Consider the following 23577-nt stretch of genomic DNA (forward strand, 5'->3'; position numbering starts at 1 on the left):
ATACGTACACTTCCACAAAAAATATATTATGAATAATACATACACTTCCACAAAAAATATATTATGAATAATACATACACTTCCACAAAAAATATATTATGAATAATACGTACACTTCCACAAAAAATATATTATGAATAATACATACACTTTCACGAAAAATATATTATGAATAATACGTACACTTCCACAAAAAATATATTATGAATAATACATACACTTCCACAAAAAATATATTATGAATAATACGTACACTTCCACAAAAAATATATTATGAATAATACATACACTTCCACAAAAAATATATTATGAATAATACGTACACTTCCACAAAAAATATATTATGAATAATACATACACTTTCACGAAAAATATATTATGAATAATACGTACACTTCCACAAAAAATATATTATGAATAATACATACACTTTCACGAAAAATATATTATGAATAATACATACACTTCCACAAAAAATATATTATGAATAATACGTACACTTCCACAAAAAATATATTATGAATAATACATACACTTCCACAAAAAATATATTATGAATAATACATACACTTCCACAAAAAATATATTATGAATAATACATACACTTCCACAAAAAATATATTATGAATAATACATACACTTCCACAAAAAATATATTATGAATAATACATACACTTCCACAAAAAATATATTATGAATAATGCATACACTTCCACAAAAAATATATTATGAATAATACATACACTTCCACAAAAAATATATTATGAATAATGCATACACTTCCACAAAAAATATATTATGAATAATGCATACACTTCCACAAAAAATATATTATGAATAATACATACACTTCCACAAAAAATATATTATGAATAATACGTACACTTCCACAAAAAATATATTATGAATAATGCATACACTTCCACAAAAAATATATTATGAATAATACATACACTTCCACAAAAAATATATTATGAATAATACGTACACTTCCACAAAAAATATATTATGAATAATGCATACACTTCCACAAAAAATATATTATGAATAATACATACACTTCCACAAAAAATATATTATGAATAATACGTACACTTCCACAAAAAATATATTATGACTAATGCATACACTTCCACAAAAAATATATTATGAATAATACATACACTTCCACAAAAAATATATTATGAATAATACATACACTTCCACAAAAAATATATTATGAATAATGCATACACTTCCACAAAAAATATATTATGAATAATACATACACTTCCACAAAAAATATATTATGAATAATACATACACTTCCACAAAAAATATATTATGAATAATACATACACTTCCACAAAAAATATATTATGAATAATACATACACTTCCACAAAAAATATATTATGAATAATACATACACTTCCACAAAAAATATATTATGAATAATACGTACACTTCCACAAAAAATATATTATGAATAATACATACACTTCCACAAAAAATATATTATGAATAATACGTACACTTCCACAAAAAATATATTATGAATAATACATACACTTCCACAAAAAATATATTATGAATAATACGTACACTTCCACAAAAAATATATTATGAATAATACATACACTTTCACGAAAAATATATTATGAATAATACGTACACTTCCACAAAAAATATATTATGAATAATACATACACTTTCACGAAAAATATATTATGAATAATACATACACTTCCACAAAAAATATATTATGAATAATACGTACACTTCCACAAAAAATATATTATGAATAATACATACACTTCCACAAAAAATATATTATGAATAATACATACACTTCCACAAAAAATATATTATGAATAATACATACACTTCCACAAAAAATATATTATGAATAATACATACACTTCCACAAAAAATATATTATGAATAATACATACACTTCCACAAAAAATATATTATGAATAATGCATACACTTCCACAAAAAATATATTATGAATAATGCATACACTTCCACAAAAAATATATTATGAATAATGCATACACTTCCACAAAAAATATATTATGAATAATACGTACACTTCCACAAAAAATATATTATGAATAATGCATACACTTCCACAAAAAATATATTATGAATAATACATACACTTCCACAAAAAATATATTATGAATAATACGTACACTTCCACAAAAAATATATTATGAATAATGCATACACTTCCACAAAAAATATATTATGAATAATACATACACTTCCACAAAAAATATATTATGAATAATACGTACACTTCCACAAAAAATATATTATGAATAATGCATACACTTCCACAAAAAATATATTATGAATAATACATACACTTCCACAAAAAATATATTATGAATAATACATACACTTCCACAAAAAATATATTATGAATAATGCATACACTTCCACAAAAAATATATTATGAATAATACATACACTTCCACAAAAAATATATTATGAATAATACATACACTTCCACAAAAAATATATTATGAATAATACATACACTTCCACAAAAAATATATTATGAATAATACATACACTTCCACAAAAAATATATTATGAATAATACATACACTTCCACAAAAAATATATTATGAATAATACGTACACTTCCACAAAAAATATATTATGAATAATACATACACTTCCACAAAAAATATATTATGAATAATACGTACACTTCCACAAAAAATATATTATGAATAATACATACACTTCCACAAAAAATATATTATGAATAATACGTACACTTCCACAAAAAATATATTATGAATAATACATACACTTTCACGAAAAATATATTATGAATAATACGTACACTTCCACAAAAAATATATTATGAATAATACATACACTTTCACGAAAAATATATTATGAATAATACATACACTTCCACAAAAAATATATTATGAATAATACGTACACTTCCACAAAAAATATATTATGAATAATACATACACTTCCACAAAAAATATATTATGAATAATACATACACTTCCACAAAAAATATATTATGAATAATACATACACTTCCACAAAAAATATATTATGAATAATACATACACTTCCACAAAAAATATATTATGAATAATACATACACTTCCACAAAAAATATATTATGAATAATGCATACACTTCCACAAAAAATATATTATGAATAATGCATACACTTCCACAAAAAATATATTATGAATAATACATACACTTCCACAAAAAATATATTATGAATAATACATACACTTCCACAAAAAATATATTATGAATAATGCATACACTTCCACAAAAAATATATTATGAATAATACATACACTTCCACAAAAAATATATTATGAATAATGCATACACTTCCACAAAAAATATATTATGAATAATACATACACTTCCACAAAAAATATATTATGAATAATGCATACACTTCCACAAAAAATATATTATGAATAATACATACACTTCCACAAAAAATATATTATGAATAATACATACACTTCCACAAAAAATATATTATGAATAATACATACACTTCCACAAAAAATATATTATGAATAATACATACACTTCCACAAAAAATATATTATGAATAATACGTACACTTCCACAAAAAATATATTATGAATAATGCATACACTTCCACAAAAAATATATTATGAATAATGCATACACTTCCACAAAAAATATATTATGAATAATACGTACACTTCCACAAAAAATATATTATGAATAATACATACACTTCCACAAAAAATATATTATGAATAATACATACACTTCCACAAAAAATATATTATGAATAATACATACACTTCCACAAAAATATATATTGAATAATACGTACACTTCCATGAAAAATATAATATGAATACTACATACACTTCCACGAAAAATATATTATGAATAATACATACACTTCCACAAAAAATATATTATGAATGTATTATTCATAATATATTTATACATTTGTTAATACACTTTCACGAAAAATATATTATGAATAATACGTACACTTCCACGAAAAATATATTATGAATAATACGTACACTTCCACAAAAAATATATTATGAATAATACGTACACTTCCACAAAAAATATATTATGAATAATACATACACTTCCACGAAAAATATATTATGAATAATACGTACACTTCCACGAAAAATATATTATGAATAATACGTACACTTCCACGAAAAATATATTATGAATAATACATACACTTCCACGAAAAATATATTATGAATAATACGTACACTTCCACAAAAATATATATTGAATAATACGTACACTTCCATGAAAAATATAATATGAATACTACATACACTTCCACGAAAAATATATTATGAATAATACATACACTTCCTCGAAAAAATATATTATGAATAATACATACACTTCCTCGAAAAACTATATTATGAATAATACGTACACTTCCACGAAAAATATATTATGAATAATACGTACACTTCCACGAAAAATATATTATGAATAATACGTACACTTCCACGAAAAATATATTATGAATAATACGTACACTTCCACGAAAAATATATTATGAATAATACGTACACTTCCACGAAAAATATATTATGAATAATACATACACTTCCACGAAAAATATATTATGAATAATACGTACACTTCCACAAAAAATATATTATGAATAATACGTACACTTCCACGAAAAATATATTATGAATAATACGTACACTTCCACGAAAAATATATTATGAATAATACATACACTTCCACGAAAAATATATTATGAATAATACATACACTTCCACGAAAAATATATTATGAATAATACGTACACTTCCACAAAAATATATATTGAATAATACGTACACTTCCATGAAAAATATAATATGAATACTACATACACTTCCACGAAAAATATATTATGAATAATACGTACACTTCCACGAAAAATATATTATGAATAATACGTACACTTCCACGAAAAATATATTATGAATAATACGTACACTTCCACGAAAAATATATTATGAATAATACGTACACTTCCACGAAAAATATATTATGAATAATACGTACACTTCCACGAAAAATATATTATGAATAATACATACACTTCCACGAAAAATATATTATGAATAATACATACACTTCCACGAAAAATATATTATGAATAATACGTACACTTCCACAAAAATATATTATGAATAATACGTACACTTCCACGAAAAATATATTATGAATAATACGTACACTTCCACGAAAAATATATTATGAATAATACATACACTTCCACGAAAAATATATTATGAATAATACATACACTTCCTCGAAAAATATATTATGAATAATACATACACTTCCACGAAAAATATATTATGAATAATACGTACACTTCCACGAAAAATATATTATGAATAATACGTACACTTCCACGAAAAATATAATGTGAATAATACGTACACTTCCACGAAAAATATATTATGAATAATACGTACACTTCCACGAAAAATATATTATGAATAATACATACACTTCCACGAAAAATATATTATGAATAATACATACACTTCCACGAAAAATATATTATGAATAATACGTACACTTCCACGAAAAATATATTATGAATAATACGTACACTTCCACGAAAAATATATTATGAATAATACGTACACTTCCACGAAAAATATATTATGAATAATACGTACACTTCCACGAAAAATATATTATGAATAATACATACACTTCCACGAAAAATATATTATGAATAATACGTACACTTCCACGAAAAATATATTATGAATAATACGTACACTTCCACGAAAAATATATTATGAATAATACGTACACTTCCACGAAAAATATATTATGAATAATACGTACACTTCCACGAAAAATATATTATGAATAATACGTACACTTCCACGAAAAATATATTATGAATAATACATACACTTCCACGAAAAATATATTATGAATAATACGTACACTTCCACGAAAAATATATTATGAATAATACGTACACTTCCACGAAAAATATATTATGAATAATACGTACACTTCCACGAAAAATATATTATGAATAATACGTACACTTCCACGAAAAATATATTATGAATAATACATACACTTCCACGAAAAATATATTATGAATAATACGTACACTTCCACGAAAAATATATTATGAATAATACGTACACTTCCACGAAAAATATATTATGAATAATACATACACTTCCACGAAAAATATATTATGAATAATACATACACTTCCACGAAAAATATATTATGAATAATACGTACACTTCCACGAAAAATATATTATGAATAATACGTACACTTCCACGAAAAATATATTATGAATAATACGTACACTTCCACGAAAAATATATTATGAATAATACGTACACTTCCACGAAAAATATATTATGAATAATACATACACTTCCACGAAAAATATATTATGAATAATACGTACACTTCCACGAAAAATATATTATGAATAATACGTACACTTCCACGAAAAATATATTATGAATAATACGTACACTTCCACGAAAAATATATTATGAATAATACGTACACTTCCACGAAAAATATATTATGAATAATACGTACACTTCCACGAAAAATATATTATGAATAATACATACACTTCCACGAAAAATATATTATGAATAATACGTACACTTCCACGAAAAATATATTATGAATAATACGTACACTTCCACGAAAAATATATTATGAATAATACGTACACTTCCACGAAAAATATATTATGAATAATACGTACACTTCCACGAAAAATATATTATGAATAATACATACACTTCCACGAAAAATATATTATGAATAATACGTACACTTCCACGAAAAATATATTATGAATAATACGTACACTTCCACGAAAAATATATTATGAATAATACGTACACTTCCACGAAAAATATATTATGAATAATACATACACTTCCACGAAAAATATATTATGAATAATACATACACTTCCTCGAAAAATATATTATGAATAATACGTACACTTCCACGAAAAATATATTATGAATAATACATACACTTCCACGAAAAATATATTATGAATAATACGTACACTTCCACGAAAAATATATTATGAATAATACGTACACTTCCACGAAAAATATAATGTGAATAATACGTACACTTCCACGAAAAATATATTATGAATAATACATACACTTCCACGAAAAATATATTATGAATAATACGTACACTTCCACGAAAAATATATTATGAATAATACATACACTTCCACGAAAAATATATTATGAATAATACGTACACTTCCACGAAAAATATATTATGAATAATACGTACACTTCCACGAAAAATATATTATGAATAATACGTACACTTCCACGAAAAATATATTATGAATAATACGTACACTTCCACGAAAAATATATTATGAATAATACATACACTTCCACGAAAAATATATTATGAATAATACGTACACTTCCACGAAAAATATATTATGAATAATACATACACTTCCACGAAAAATATATTATGAATAATACATACACTTCCACGAAAAATATATTATGAATAATACATACACTTCCACGAAAAATATATTATGAATAATACGTACACTTCCACGAAAAATATATTATGAATAATACATACACTTCCACGAAAAATATATTATGAATAATACGTACACTTCCACGAAAAATATATTATGAATAATACGTACACTTCCACGAAAAATATATTATGAATAATACATACACTTCCACGAAAAATATATTATGAATAATACGTACACTTCCACGAAAAATATATTATGAATAATACGTACACTTCCACGAAAAATATATTATGAATAATACGTACACTTCCACGAAAAATATAATGTGAATAATACGTACACTTCCACGAAAAATATATTATGAATAATACGTACACTTCCACGAAAAATATATTATGAATAATACATACACTTCCACGAAAAATATATTATGAATAATACGTACACTTCCACGAAAAATATATTATGAATAATACGTACACTTCCACGAAAAATATAATGTGAATAATACGTACACTTCCACGAAAAATATATTATGAATAATACGTACACTTCCACGAAAAATATATTATGAATAATACATACACTTCCACGAAAAATATATTATGAATAATACGTACACTTCCACGAAAAATATATTATGAATAATACGTACACTTCCACGAAAAATATATTATGAATAATACGTACACTTCCACGAAAAATATAATGTGAATAATACGTACACTTCCACGAAAAATATATTATGAATAATACGTACACTTCCACGAAAAATATATTATGAATAATACATACACTTCCACGAAAAATATATTATGAATAATACGTACACTTCCACGAAAAATATATTATGAATAATACGTACACTTCCACGAAAAATATAATGTGAATAATACGTACACTTCCACGAAAAATATATTATGAATAATACATACACTTCCACGAAAAATATATTATGAATAATACATACACTTCCTCGAAAAATATATTATGAATAATACGTACACTTCCACGAAAAATATATTATGAATAATACGTACACTTCCACGAAAAATATATTATGAATAATACGTACACTTCCACGAAAAATATATTATGAATAATACGTACACTTCCACGAAAAATATATTATGAATAATACATACACTTCCACGAAAAATATATTATGAATAATACGTACACTTCCACGAAAAATATATTATGAATAATACGTACACTTCCACGAAAAATATATTATGAATAATACGTACACTTCCACGAAAAATATATTATGAATAATACATACACTTCCACGAAAAATATATTATGAATAATACGTACACTTCCACGAAAAATATATTATGAATAATACGTACACTTCCACGAAAAATATATTATGAATAATACGTACACTTCCACGAAAAATATATTATGAATAATACGTACACTTCCACGAAAAATATAATGTGAATAATACGTACACTTCCACGAAAAATATAATGTGAATAATACGTACACTTCCACGAAAAATATATTATGAATAATACATACACTTCCACGAAAAATATATTATGAATAATACGTACACTTCCACGAAAAATATATTATGAATAATACGTACATTTCCACGAAAAATATAATGTGAATAATACGTACACTTCCACGAAAAATATATTATGAATAATACGTACACTTCCACGAAAAATATATTATGAATAATACGTACACTTCCACGAAAAATATATTATGAATAATACGTACACTTCCACGAAAAATATATTATGAATAATACGTACACTTCCACGAAAAATATATTATGAATAATACGTACACTTCCACGAAAAATATAATGTGAATAATACGTACACTTCCACGAAAAATATATTATGAATAATACGTACACTTCCACGAAAAATATAATGTGAATAATACGTACACTTCCACGAAAAATATAATGTGAATAATACGTACACTTCCACGAAAAATATATTATGAATAATACATACACTTCCACGAAAAATATATTATGAATAATACGTACACTTCCACGAAAAATATATTATGAATAATACGTACATTTCCACGAAAAATATAATGTGAATAATACATACACTTCCACGAAAAATATATTATGAATAATACGTACACTTCCACGAAAAATATATTATGAATAATACGTACACTTCCACGAAAAATATATTATGAATAATACGTACACTTCCACGAAAAATATATTATGAATAATACATACACTTCCACGAAAAATATATTATGAATAATACGTACACTTCCACGAAAAATATATTATGAATAATACGTACACTTCCACGAAAAATATATTATGAATAATACGTACACTTCCACGAAAAATATATTATGAATAATACGTACACTTCCACGAAAAATATATTATGAATAATACGTACACTTCCACGAAAAATATATTATGAATAATACGTACACTTCCACGAAAAATATATTATGAATAATACGTACACTTCCACAAAAAATATATTATGAATAATACGTACACTTCCACGAAAAATATGGTCTTGCAGCGGCTAAAAAATTAATGAATAGAGACATAAGTCTTGGTCCAAAATACAAATTGTTGGACTATTTCTAGCACTCGAAGAAGTTGTTCTTTCTCGCTTTTAGTCGGTTGGAATTTCAAGGGTCATATAAACCGGACATTCTGTGTCTGGCTGTTCCTGCTTACCAGTGATAAAATGAAATGTTTAAAGATGCACGGAACCCCTTTTTAAAGGATTAACTATTTTAACTGTTGGCTGCTTTTAATTCCTTTTCATCACTGCCTAAAATAAAGGATGTTTGTTTTAATCTTGAATGTCATCTACTTGGTTATCGGATGGACAATCTCATTATTTCGTAAATTGACTTTCTATGACAAATAACCGTGAATCAGATGGATAGCCATTTACCATCAAACCAGTATATATTTAATCAGAGATGGAAACCACATGAACTCCCTCCAATAAAACTCAATGTATGTATACAATTTCATAATAACGGGAAAAGTAAAGAAAAAATTGAAAAATCTAAATACCATAAGATTATATCATACAAGATGGTCGCTATATGATTAGCAAGATGTTCAGTGAATCTAGATATACACGTTTTGATTTTGTTGAAATAATTTGTAAATTGATTTCTTTTTGTTCTCCTTACCGATTCCACTTTTCCGTTCTGGTGCTGCATCAATCAATTGTTGGATATGTCGAAGAGTGTTTCTAGCTTCTTCCAGCTCTGCAAACAGCTGCACGACATCTTCCCGTGATGCAACACTGGTCGCCTTCTCGGTTTTCTGTTCGTTGAAAAGAGATTTAGCCAATGGATAGGACACTATCCCATTATGTTCAGTCGACAACTTCTCGTCAGATCCCGTGTACGTTTCATATACATGGAATCTGCAAGTAAAAAAAGAGTTCCACTCCTACAATAACAATTGTTTTCGATTGTGCAGATATGCAAACAGTGACGTTGATTATACGAGACACACTGATCATTTGAGTTAATAAAAGAAAAAACACTTCTGGAATGAAAAATATTTTTTAATTAAAAAACGTACAACAAGAATTCAATTATGATTTTGAATTTTTGATATAAGGATTGATTACTCGTATTATTTGGATTGTTTGGACTACTGTTCTCATCTTGAATGTCATTTTTACAACGTTTCGATCGACTTATCTCAAATCTTATTTTTGAATATGTTGTCGAAACCGAAAATATATATATATATATATTCCGATATATATATATATATATATTCCGTTATATATATATATATATATTCCGCTATATATATATATATATATATATATATATATATATATATATATATATATATATGTATGTATATATATTCCGATATATATATATATATATATATTCCGCTATATATATGCAAAGAAGGTGAGCTCTCTCTATCGTGCTAGAAAGTTACTTACACCTGAAAGTATCCTGTACCTCTACAATGTATGGAGTATTGTTGTCACATTTGGGTTGGTGCAACTGCTACTAATCTCTCACTCCCGGACAGGATCTAAAAGAGAGTCGCCAATCTAATAGGTCCTGAACTGTCATCTAAACATCAGCCCTTGTCCCACCGACGAAATGTTGCATCCCTCTGTCTGTTTTACAAATATTTTAATGGTGGATACTCTGACGAACTACAAGCACTTGTACCCGATCGACGAAAATACCCCCGACAAACCTGGGAAACGAAGTCCAACCCCTACACAGTTGAGATCCCTAGATGTAAGAAAGCCTTTTACTCTAATAGCTTCTTCCCCAGAACTGCAGGACTTTGGAATTCTCTTCCAGTTTCCTGCTTCCCCAACTGTACTGACATGCAGAAGTTCAAGTGTAATGTGAACAGAGATCTTGCTGCTAAACTTCCTACATAGTACCCCTGCAACTTAGGTCCTGATAGTCGTCCCTCCATCAAAGTGGCAATGTGCCTTGTTTGGGGTGAAAATGTAAAAAAAAAAAAAAATGATCAATATTAAATTTTGTTTCGTCACAGATATACTCGTACACTGATTGGTCGTAAATGTTGAGTTCTTTGTGCCTAAATAGATAATTTTTCCATCGATCATTTTAACATTCAATTATACATGCATATGTATTATTATAGAATCAATCCTCTATTGAATATTATATATTACGAGGAATAATTTACCCGGTGGACTAATTTGCAAAAATAAATAAATAAAAAAAAATTTAAAAAATAAAGAATAAAAAATAAACAAAATAAACAAAATATAAAAATAATAATGAAAATTTAGTTCATCAAATTCCGTCTGTGTTTGTTGAAAATATCACGTCAGCTGATTTTGGGGATTAACGATGAACGCCCTAGTAATTCACTTCTGATTAATGTTTAGCTTTGAAATATGCAAGCAAAAACATGATTTGCGGCAATTTAGAATGGTACCCCTTCTTTTATCGTAAATTGAATTATTTAATATAAAAGATTAAAATAAAATGAAGTATACCCGGGCTTGAACATGGGATCATTCGATCTTTAATCGAATGCTCTGCCACTGTGCTATGTTTCCACATGTCAAGAAATCTTTTTTGTTTTGTTTTTTTCTAAGAAAAACTTATTTGCTGAGATTTTATTATTTCCCTTGCCGGTGCAAACTGAAATATTCCCCTGTAAAAAGTCTTTTTTTTATCTATAAGAAAGAACGACTATTTCTAGGATAGGATGTTTTCGATTTTCGATATTTATCGGACGAATTTCTGTATACAATGTATCTAAGAACATTGCCAGACATATAAATTACATTTGTGTGAAATTTGCAAAAGATACGATCAGCCGTTTCGGAACCTATAAGGAAGGAATTCACACACATACGCACGCACACACACACACACACACACACACACACAAAGTGACTTTTATATAATAGTAGAGATTGGAGACAAAATAAATATAGATAGACATGAATTTAATTGTCAGTTCAATAAAGAAAACATCATATAGAAATATGGGTTATAAACACTCTTTCTACCTCGGCATTTCGAAACCCAATGCTTCTCTTTAGAAGAAAAGAAAGGGATCTAAGTTACATATACAAGGAAGTACGAGATTAAATGATGACAAAAAAGCATAAACCTTTCTTTTTATCGTTTTAGGAAGTAATAAGAAATAATATAATGTCGTTAATGTGACGAAGTACAGACGAAATATGTTTTATGAGAGTCGCTAAGAATGTATGGAAAAAAGAAAAGAAGCTAAAAATTAAATCAAGACCGTTTTACAAAGTAAGCAAATAGAGAAATAAACTTTAAAGGATTCAGAAAGTTTAACATTGTTTTATGTAGCAGAACTACCTACGTTACCTATAAATGGACTGATCCATAAACAAGAAATACCGAAAAACAAGGGCGCAATGCGGGAGTTGATATTTTCCTAATCTATTCCCATGTTCCGCTTTCCTTGTAACATTTTAAACAGTTTCGTAATTTCATAATGTGAAGTAATACATAGTATAGCAAGCCAATAATGTACGAACATGTGTTTCATCTTTGTTTCAATCGATTTATACAAAAACGCGTTTTATTTTCTTGGTAAAATTTATTTTAATTCATAAAAAGGAAATTATATTTTTTTTCGTAAAGAAATTTTTTTATCTAATTTTCTTTTGTATTTTTGCTAAGTCTTGAATGTTTACGAGAATTAAGACAAATGAGGACAGAAAATTGTGAAGCTGTTCTGACAAAATCGTAATAAAATATTAGTCTAATCTTTAAATTGAAAAAATTAATAGTGCAATTTGTAAATTGAAATAAATAATTGTCTTATCATTAAATTGGAAAAAATTCATAGTGTAATTTTTTCATTGAAAAAATCGTCTACTCTTTAAATTGTAAGATACTATTAGTTAATTGAAAAGAATTATTAGTGTAATTTTTAAATTGAAAAAAATTATAATCTAATCTTTAAATTAATAAGTTAAATTTATAGTTAAATTTTTAAATTGAAAAACATTATAATCTAATCTTTAAATTATAAAACATAATAGTCTTATCGTTAAATTGAAAAAAGATAATATTATAATTTTTAAATTGAAAAAGATAATAGTCTAATCTTTAAATTGAAAAAAATAGTTTAATCTTTAAATTAAAAAAATAATATTCTATTCATTAAATTGAAAAAATAATTGTCTAATCTTAAAATTGAAAAAATAATAGTATAATCTTAAAATTAGAAATATAAGCGTCTAATCATTAAATTAAAATACAATAATCTAATCTTTAAATTAAAAAATAATGTTCCAATCTTTAAATTGAAAAAATAGTCTATTCTTTAATTTAAAAACAATGGCGATAGCCATTAGTCACGTGCTCTCGTGTAATGAATGAATGTGTGAATGTAGGATTGACATGAAATTCTTAAAGATAAACTAAAATGGCTAAAAAATGGGCTGAAATGACTTAAATAAATAAAAAGTAAATGACTTAGAATGATTTTAATGAACTTAAGGATGAATTGAATGACCTTAAGAATGACTTGAATGCTTAAAAAATAACTGGAATCCTTCAAAAACAACTTGAATGATCTGGAGACTGACTTCAATGGCTTTGAGACTGACTGGTTGTAAAGTGGGTGATCATTTTACATTAAATCAATATAGAAAAGTGATCCCCCACTTTATATCACAAAGTTACAAACATAAGTACACCATGTAGTAAGAACAGATACTACACTTTGATCTTGGCTAAAAGGCAAAGGAAAGGGTATTTATTTGCTCCCCCACCGAGCAAATTAGGCACAAGGCCGATTTTTAATATGAGGAGTGAAGGGGAAATGGGGACCAACTCCCCGGGGAGTAGGGGAGCTGGATAGTAACAATTGGTATGAAGGGTTGCCCCTACATTGACCAACGTCTTATATGTGGGGTTTGTATTTATTTGCTCCCCCACCGAGCAAATTAGACACACGGTCGATTTTTAATGTGAGGAGTGAAGGGGAAATGGGGACCAACTCCCTGGGGAGTAGGGGAGATGGATAGTAACAATTGGTATGAAGGGTTGCCCCTACATTGACTAAGGTCTTATTTGTGGGGCTGCCCCACATATGGTCTTTGCCTGTAGTATCTGCCGGAACAGATACTACACTTTGAGATATTAAATCTCAATAATATTCAGGAAAAAAATGAACATGAACAAAAAACTTGGGCACAAGGCCAACTCAAAAGGAGGGGGGGTCGTTGGTCATCCTTGTCACTCTAGAACTAAACAAAAGTTTCTCTTAGCTAGAATCTTTCACCATAATACCGCATTCGCCCTTTTGTACTTGGAGACGTCCTACTTAGCATCCAATTTTTAAAACATTTTTTATTAGCATGTAAAAACAAAAAAGATAACAATAAAGGTAATACAATAATTCATTTGTGTTGAGGGTAGGGGGGAAAAAAAAAATTCCAGTAGTGATAAGTAGAGCCCTCCCAACCTCGTCTAGTTGATAGACTGCCTGTTCCACTTTGGTTTGTAAAGGACCCTGAGCTCTAAGTGGGGATGGTCTCTAGATGGGATGAAATGGAGAAAAAAAAAAATGGGGAAGAATGGGGGGGGGGTTAGTGATTGATTTCTTTCTCTCCAAGATGGGGGGGGGATCTTGGAGGCTTCATAATCAGGAGGCGGGCAGTGTAGCACTCACTCAGCTAGCTAAGATGCTAAGAATAAAATTACACTTGACGGAACTGCGCATTCCACACCTAGGCAGGGAACATGTATTCAAATGTGACTCCTTTTCGTACACACAGACTTGCTACATGTATCCATCTTCTGTCAAATGCCGCGCAATACAGCCTTCTTCTATCACATCTGATCTTCACCCGTAGTTGGTGTTTAAAGAAAGCGATCAGATCCTGATCAGAAAAAGACAACACCCCCCAGCCATCTTGCAGACACGACGTCCAAATCACCATTCATGCCACGGCCAGGATCGTAGTGTAGACCATTTGTCTTTCCCAGTCCCACGGCGGCCTCATGTTGTCAACGACATTGGATACGGTAATCGGGTGAGGATACTTGGGATCGATGCGAGTCGTCACCTCGCTGACATATGACCAGTACTGGTGGAGTTCGCAGCAATTGAAGAAAGCGTGATCAGTCATCTCTATGGCTGTTGTTCCACAAAGGGGACAAGCAGGCGACTCCAAAAAACAAAACTGTATTGTATGTTGTTAAGTGGAAGTGCATTTTAGGCCAATCGCCAGGTCAGAGAGAACTCCGATTTATTCAGATGACTCGAACCTGGCGCCCAACTCCATGTGGAGCAGATCTCACTCTGCTGCCAACCCAAGCATAGCGGGGTAGTTGGCGGCCCCCCCCCACTAGATCCCTGTGGAATTCCCTACGGGTAGCAGTCACAAGGTCGCTGGACTCACAACTAGCCGCCTCTCAGAAGGCTTTCAGAACGCTCGCTATTCTCACGCAAAAGGTCCTGCTTAGCTAGTTCCTGACTAATCCTATCACCCTCCCCCGTAGCCTGGGCTTGTTTCTGCTCTAGCTTCTTCTTCGTCTTGGCCTTATCTAGTGCGAGGCGCTGGGCATACTTGACTGAGAAGGTTCTAATTTTGGCTTTTAGATCTACCCACCACTTACTCCTGGTAACCCCACTAGTGCTTTTTGAATTAATTCTATTAGCTTCTCTTGGAAGTCTTGTATCTCCAGAAGGGAAGTGTTTAGGCCTATTTCCTAGCTTCAGCCGATCCATAACCAGTTTATGATCCATCTGGCCTAGCCAAGTAAACGTGGGACAAGATAAGAAGTCTACTTTGCCTCTCCTAACTAACGTCCTGTCCAAGTAATCGTTTGAATAGGAGGAAACACTATTGATCCACGTCCACATCTCCCGCCCCGGATGCTCGACCCGAAACCTGTCGACCAGACCACATCTAGCCATCAGATCAGCTAGGCTGGACTCGCACCTCTCCGATCCTCTAGCATCGCCTCCTACCTTATCTATCTTGGGGTCTAAGATGGCTTTCCAATCTCCCATTAGCACTACCCGCTTCCGACAATCTACAAACGCGTCAAGCTGACTGAAGAATGAGACCCTTTCATGAGCGGTGCAGGGCGCATGAACCACAATCACCTGAAACACAGAATCTTTTACGGCAACATCGGCCACAACCAGCCTGCCCACCGCATCTCTATGAACAACGTCGACCGTTGCCAACAAGGTACATTTAACCAGCACGGAAACTTCCCTCCCCAAGGGCTGCCATATGCTGAGAAAACCTCAAAATCTCGGGCCAGCACCTGACAGTCCACAGAGGAAATTAAATGCGTCTCCTGAATCGCAGCTACATCCACTCCCAGGGACAAGAGGTCATGCTGAAGGCGAGCTGCCTGGCCCGATGATCTCAAGCCCCTCGCATTCAAACTAGCCAAATTCGAAGCCATGGTACCCACCTTGGGGTGTGTAACACTCAGCTCCGAAGTCAGCTGGGGAGATGATGCCGACGTTATGTGCCATGCTCAAGGTGGTCAGGTTTTTCATATCCTGACCTTCTCTCGCAATGCCGCCAACGTCCAAAGGATAAATTAATTTTATGGCCCTGTAGAGTGACAGTTCGTCAATAGAAGGGTCATTTTTTTGCACCAGTTCGATTCCCGAAAACGCCCCTTCAGTGGCCTGCAGTCTTGTTCACAAGTTGGTCTTGTAGACCTCTGGAGTTCTGACAAAAGTTATTAGGAGTGGGGCGTCCGGGAAATTTGAGGAGATATTTACATCTTTCCCCTCTATCTGTTTGTAATCGAGCAGAGGTTTTAAGTTTTTCCTCTGCCAATAGGGAAATGTCTGTGGCTACAGATAGAGGGTCTACATAACATAGTTCCTCAGAGGCAAGGACTTTTAATCTGGTTGGTCTGCAGAGGAGTCTCTCCCCTCTCTCGGTTCATTCTTTTCCTTTTCTTTTTGGGGTGATGGCTCAGTTTGCATTGGTGTGGGGACGGGTGTTTGTGTGGTGCCTGGTGCCTGGTGTTGGTGCTGGTGCGGTGTCTGGTGTTTGTGCAGTGTCTGGTGTTGGTGCCATGTTTGTTGTTGGTGCGGTGTCTGGTGTTAGTGTGTCTGCTCCTCTAGTCGCTGCTGTAGTTGTTTTTGTTACTGCTGCTCTCACTAGTGTCGTTGCTGCTGCTGCTTCTGCTGCACTTGCTGCTTTTACTGCTGTGGTAGTTGTTGTTGCTGCAGCTGTTTCCGCGGCATCGGCTGCGGTGGCTGTTGTTGTTGCTGCATTTGCAGAGGCTGCTGCCTCGATTTTGGGGCTGGTGGTGGGACGGTGGCAGAAGGGATTATGTGCTTTTATATCTACTGTGCTCCATTCTTCCCCCTTGGCCTCCTGGGTGGTTTGGGTTTTCCTTGGAGCTGGGGTTGGTGCTGCAGTTGCAGGGGTTGTTGCCACCTATTTTGTCGTGGGCGCTGTCTCAGGGGTTGTGACCGCCTTTTGGGTTGTTTGATTAGGGGTGACCCTTTGGGGGGAGCTCCTAGCCATGTGGCCCTGCTTTTTTTAACTACCGTTATGCTGGCATCTTTGTATGTCAGCAGCGGTGGTATCGCTCAAACACCCTGCCCTTTCAGCCTCATTGCTATTGTGTAGCAGCCCAGGTGAGTCCCAGTTTTTGACAGTACTGGGGTCACCTGTTCCACCTCACCGTACTGGCTGAAGAGGCATCCTAACACTTCCGCAGGTATTTGGGTTGGCACATTAAATACCTGCACCCGAGTCCTTCTCTTGCCCTGGTATTCGGGTATTAGTTTGACTCTCCCATGCTTTATTTCTTGGAGGGAGAGTCTCTCCGCATCGTCCTTGGTGGGTAGGAGGATGTCCCACACGGCGAAGCTCCTCTGGTACAGGTATAGTACCGGGATGTTAAGTTTGTGGAGGAGCCCCGCCATGTCTTCCTTCTTCATCCCCAGGAGGCAGTTTTCCGGTATATCGGAAATGGCAAAGGACAGGACTCTGCCCTCAATCGCCTCCCAGGCACCTGGTATGGGTTTTATATCTGCCCCCTCTATGTATTGTCTGTACTTTGTCAGGTACAGGTTTCTATACTCTTGAGGGGACAGTTGTTTTTCTACAGTCTTCCCTCACGCAGACCCTCTTGGTGGTGTTGGTATTGGTATGGGGTCTTTGGTGGAGTTAGACCGTTTTTGGTCTTTTATGGAGGTCGCCCCTGCCTGTTTATTATTTAATCTGTCCTTTTGTGGGAGTGTCGCATTTTTGGGGGGCGGCTCCCTTTTTAGTGTCTTTTGGGCCTGATTCTCCTTGGTTAGAGTCTTTTTCGGGAGCAGCTTCCCATTTTGGGGAGTCGGCCTCTTGGGGAGCATAATCTTTTTTGTTTACTTTGAGGCCATCTGCCCCTTCCTCGTTTGTGAGGTTCAGGCGGTATGCCCCCTCATTTTCTTGATCTGCTCCCCTTTTAGGAGAGCAGCCCTCCTGGGGAGCGCTGTCCTCTTTATTGTCCTTTTGGTCTTGCACCTCCTCCTTTTTGTGGTCGAAGTGAAATGCTACGACCGATTTTGGTTTAGCTCCCTTTTGTGGGGAGTCACCCTCGGGGGGAACTGTTGTTAAATTTTCCCCCTCCTGGGGAGCGTCCAATGCTGTACTATCCGGGCGGTACGCCCCGTCAGTGGTTGTCTTTTCTCCTCCTGTTGGGGAGTCGTCCTGTTAGGGAGCAGTAGCCCCCTGGCTGGGGATATCCATATTGGTGGGCCCCTGGCTGAGGGTATCTATATTGGTGCCCCCTCCCGGGCTGGGGGTGTCCCTTTTGGTTCCCTCTTTTAAAAAAAAACACTGAAAAGAGTGACGTGGAGTCAGCGTCCAAAGTGGGGAGCCGACTTTGACGCCAAAAGGCGGCAAGAGGTGAGATAGAACTGAGAGAGGGAGTGGGAAGTTAGTGGAGGGAAGCGAGAAGGTGTTTCCAACCCTCCCTCGCGGGAAGGTCGTAAATTATCAGCTCGGATCCCCCTGTGAGGGGGGGGGAGAGCAGAGAAAGACAGACAAAGTGGGGGTGCGGACAGAACGCTAACGCTACCGAACAAGCTCGTCAGGTGTTCCGGGCACGAGAATGTGTCGCCAGAACAGCACTGCCTCGCGCGGTGTATGTATCAGAACAGATACTACACTTTGATCTTCATATATAATTTATTTCGTTAAAATGAAAATTCAAGAAAAGCTTAAAAACTAAGAACAGTATGTATTAAAAGCAGACCTTTGATCTTAACAAAAAAGGTCAAGCACAAAAGTGTTACGGACACAACGACAGACCGACAGACAGACCGACCGACCGACGGACCGACGAAGTGACTTATAGAGTCGTTTGCACGCGACTAATAATAGTTCAATAATTTAATTGAAATAAAATAATCGGTTCATCAATAAATTAAAAAGTAACAGGCTAATCTTTAAATTAAAAAAATAGTCTAATCATTGAATTAAGAAACAGACTAATTTTTAAATTAAAAAAATCTAATCATTAAATTATATAAAAAGAATAATAGTCTTATTCTTAAATTAAAAAATAATAGTTTAATCTTTTATTTAAAAATAATAGTCTGATCATTAAATTGAAAAAAATAATAGTTTAATCATTAAATTAAAAAAATAATAGACTAATTTTAAAATTGAAAATAATTATAGTCTAATTATTTCATTGAAAAAAAGACATAATTGTCTTATCTTAAAATTGAAAAAAGATAATATTCTAATCCTTAAATTAAAAAATAATAGTGTAATTGTCAAATTGTAAAAAATAATAGTCTAATCATTAAATTATGAAATAAAAGTAATCATTTAATTGAAAAAAAATACTAAATTAAAAAAATAATAGTCTAATCTTTAAATTAAAAAATAATAGTTTAATCATTAAATTAAAAAAATAATAGTCTAATCTTTAAATTAAAAAATAATAGTCTTAATTAAATTAAGAAAAATAATTGTGTTATCGAAATTAAAAAAATAATAGCCTGATCATTAAATTAAAATAGTCTAATATTTAAATTAAAAAAATAATAGTCTAATCATTTAAGTGAAAAAAATAGTCTAAGCTTTAAATGTAATAAAATAATAGTCTAATCATTAAATTAAAAAAAATAATAATTTAATCATTAAATTAAAAAATAATAGTTTAATCATTAAATTAAAAAAATAATAGTTTAATCATTAAATTAAAAAATAATAGTCTAATCATTAAATTAAAAAATAATAGTTTAATCATTAAATTAAAAAACATAATAGTCTAATCTTTAACTTTAAAAAATAATAGTCTAATCATTAAATTTAAAAAGAAATAACAGTCTAATTTTTAAATAAAACTAAAACTTACAAAGGAAAAGGTATTTTCTAAATAACTGTCTTTTATGTTGTAAATAATTTTCACATCAAAAATAAGACTGCAAACTGATTAATAAAAGCAGATCATTATTTCGTAAAAAATTGAATAAACGAATAATTGTTTGGTAAAGATAATTTCGCTTTAATTATATTTTTAGTTTTAACATTCAAAATCACATTTGCAATGTGTAACATTTTAAAATAGGTCAAATATAATTTTTATAAGAAATGAGTTTTGCTGATATTACGCTAAAGTATTTTATTTTACACACTTTTAAATTTAGTATGCATACGATATTTGAAAATGTGCGATTTATGTATAAACATTTTAACGATTCGCATATTTCCAGTTGTTTCAGTATTCTTTCAAATGTTAAGAAGAATATGTAATCTGTCATGTTTCATAAAAATATGTGGCGCTTACCTCCATAATTATTGATGTAAAATGAATTTTCATTAAACATACCTTAAGGTTATTGTTTTTTTTATTTTTCAAAACGATGATTAATTATGTTTAAATGTGATTTGCTAAGTGGTTTAAAGCGAACTGTTTTTTTTTTATAAAATGTTAATTCAACTTTATAAACGTTAAATAGTTAACGTAAACATTTACTTCGTCATCTGATTTTATTTAATCTGTTTGAACTACAAAACTTTATAAGTTTAGCCGATATAGCTGAAACATTACGATGTTTTGTAGGATGTCCTGTTGGCTTTGCAGGCCAAGAGCAGACTCAGAGTGTTATTTTTAAATAATAGTGATTGTAAGGCAAGTAAACTTGTGGGAAATGGACGCTAAAAAGCGACTGACTTGAATAGCTACCCTCTTTCTTTGCTTCGTTGGGATACGTTCTCCTCTTCACTTTCAAAAGGGAGTTAAAGTTTTCACACGAATATGTTCACTCAATATTTTCAACCCATGAACATCGTTTGAAGCCCAAGTAACAAGCCAATGTCAAATTAACAAATATTTTAAAACAAGTGACCTGGTCAACGAAATCAGAATTCTCCCGTGATTAAATTCGACACTCTTCAAAAGACCCCAAAACGTATGTTCCTTTAACCGATGGAGACAAAATGAAAAAGATCACTTCAAAACTTCATGCACCCATTCATACGAGCTAACAGAACAAGGTATGCAGCACACACACACACACACACACACACATACACACACACACACACACACACACACACAGTATCACGCTGTCAAATACGCATACCATACATATTTACACTAACAAATATATAGAGATACACACCCTCAATCATCGTGTGTAATATTTAGCATATCCCTCTAAAAAAACAATTTGCGTAAACGTTCTCAAATAAACATTTCTGACCAAAATGAATTTTATCCTTTCTATAAACGTATAGTTATGTACGCGTTCTTTTTATAAATTATGTTTTCCTTGATTTATTTTTACAACATACTGTACATATGTTAAGTAAACACCGATTAACTGGTGACGGGTTAATTTCTATTCTAATATTCATATACGTTTGTTTAATAAACTTCATTTTCTTCATTCGCCACATTTATAAACAATTTATAAACAATTTATAGACAATTTATAAATAATTTATAAACGATTATGTCGGCGTGGTTCGTGGCACTACACAAAGATTCTATCATCGAGTAAAATGATCCTACCAAGACGAGAGACCACGCCGCAATCTGACGATACTCCCCGTTGTGGTACGGCATTGAAAGACCTAATGCAAGACCGCTCCAGCTCCACCGTGATCAGTTGGAATATCTATCCGTTAAGAAAGACGTATTTTTATTACTGTCAATGTGACAAGTTAACTTATGAAGGTCCTCGGCGAGGCGCAACATTTATAAACCCAGGCGGTTGAACAAGTCCAACGTGGAAGGACTTATCGCTCCACTCGTCTCGATGGCGATTGGTTGGAATAATGTGGAGAAGACTAATGCTGCCACGTGATAATTTTGTTAGCGATTTCGTTATTGGCGATGTTGCAAATATGTCGACACAAATCGCATCAAGGAGTTTTATTTTGAGAAAGGAAACACTGTTAGGCTATCAGGTCGTTTGCACACTGTTAGGCTATCAGGTCGTTTGCAATCACTTTTGTTGAAGTCGACCGATTCAAAGATTGATGGGAAGTCAACGATTTTAGTGCTCTTC

General features: G+C 31.4%; 2 protein-coding genes across 6 annotated transcripts in view; one reads left to right on the forward strand and one right to left on the reverse strand.

The window, feature by feature from the left end:
- Positions 1 to 23577, reverse strand: part of LOC145261120 (von Willebrand factor A domain-containing protein 3B-like) — a 290745-nt gene that overhangs the window by 189318 nt on the left and 77850 nt on the right. For all 5 annotated transcript variants that reach the window (XR_013864415.1, XM_080119364.1, XM_080119362.1 and 2 more), the window contains one exon: positions 10737 to 10975. Coding sequence is in view for 4 of the 5 variants with exons in the window: in XM_080119364.1 (XP_079975490.1) it covers positions 10737 to 10975 (239 nt within the window). In the remaining variant the exon portion in view is untranslated. The remainder of the gene's footprint in view (positions 1 to 10736; positions 10976 to 23577) is intronic.
- Positions 1 to 23577, forward strand: part of LOC145261124 (cytochrome P450 3A11-like) — a 273410-nt gene that overhangs the window by 25754 nt on the left and 224079 nt on the right. The gene's annotated exons all lie outside the window — the stretch shown is intronic.

The sequence above is a fragment of the Euprymna scolopes genome, chromosome 37 (assembly GCF_053919585.1).
Source record: "Euprymna scolopes isolate OS-2025 chromosome 37, ASM5391958v1, whole genome shotgun sequence".
Lineage (NCBI taxonomy): Eukaryota > Metazoa > Mollusca > Cephalopoda > Sepiida > Sepiolidae > Euprymna > Euprymna scolopes.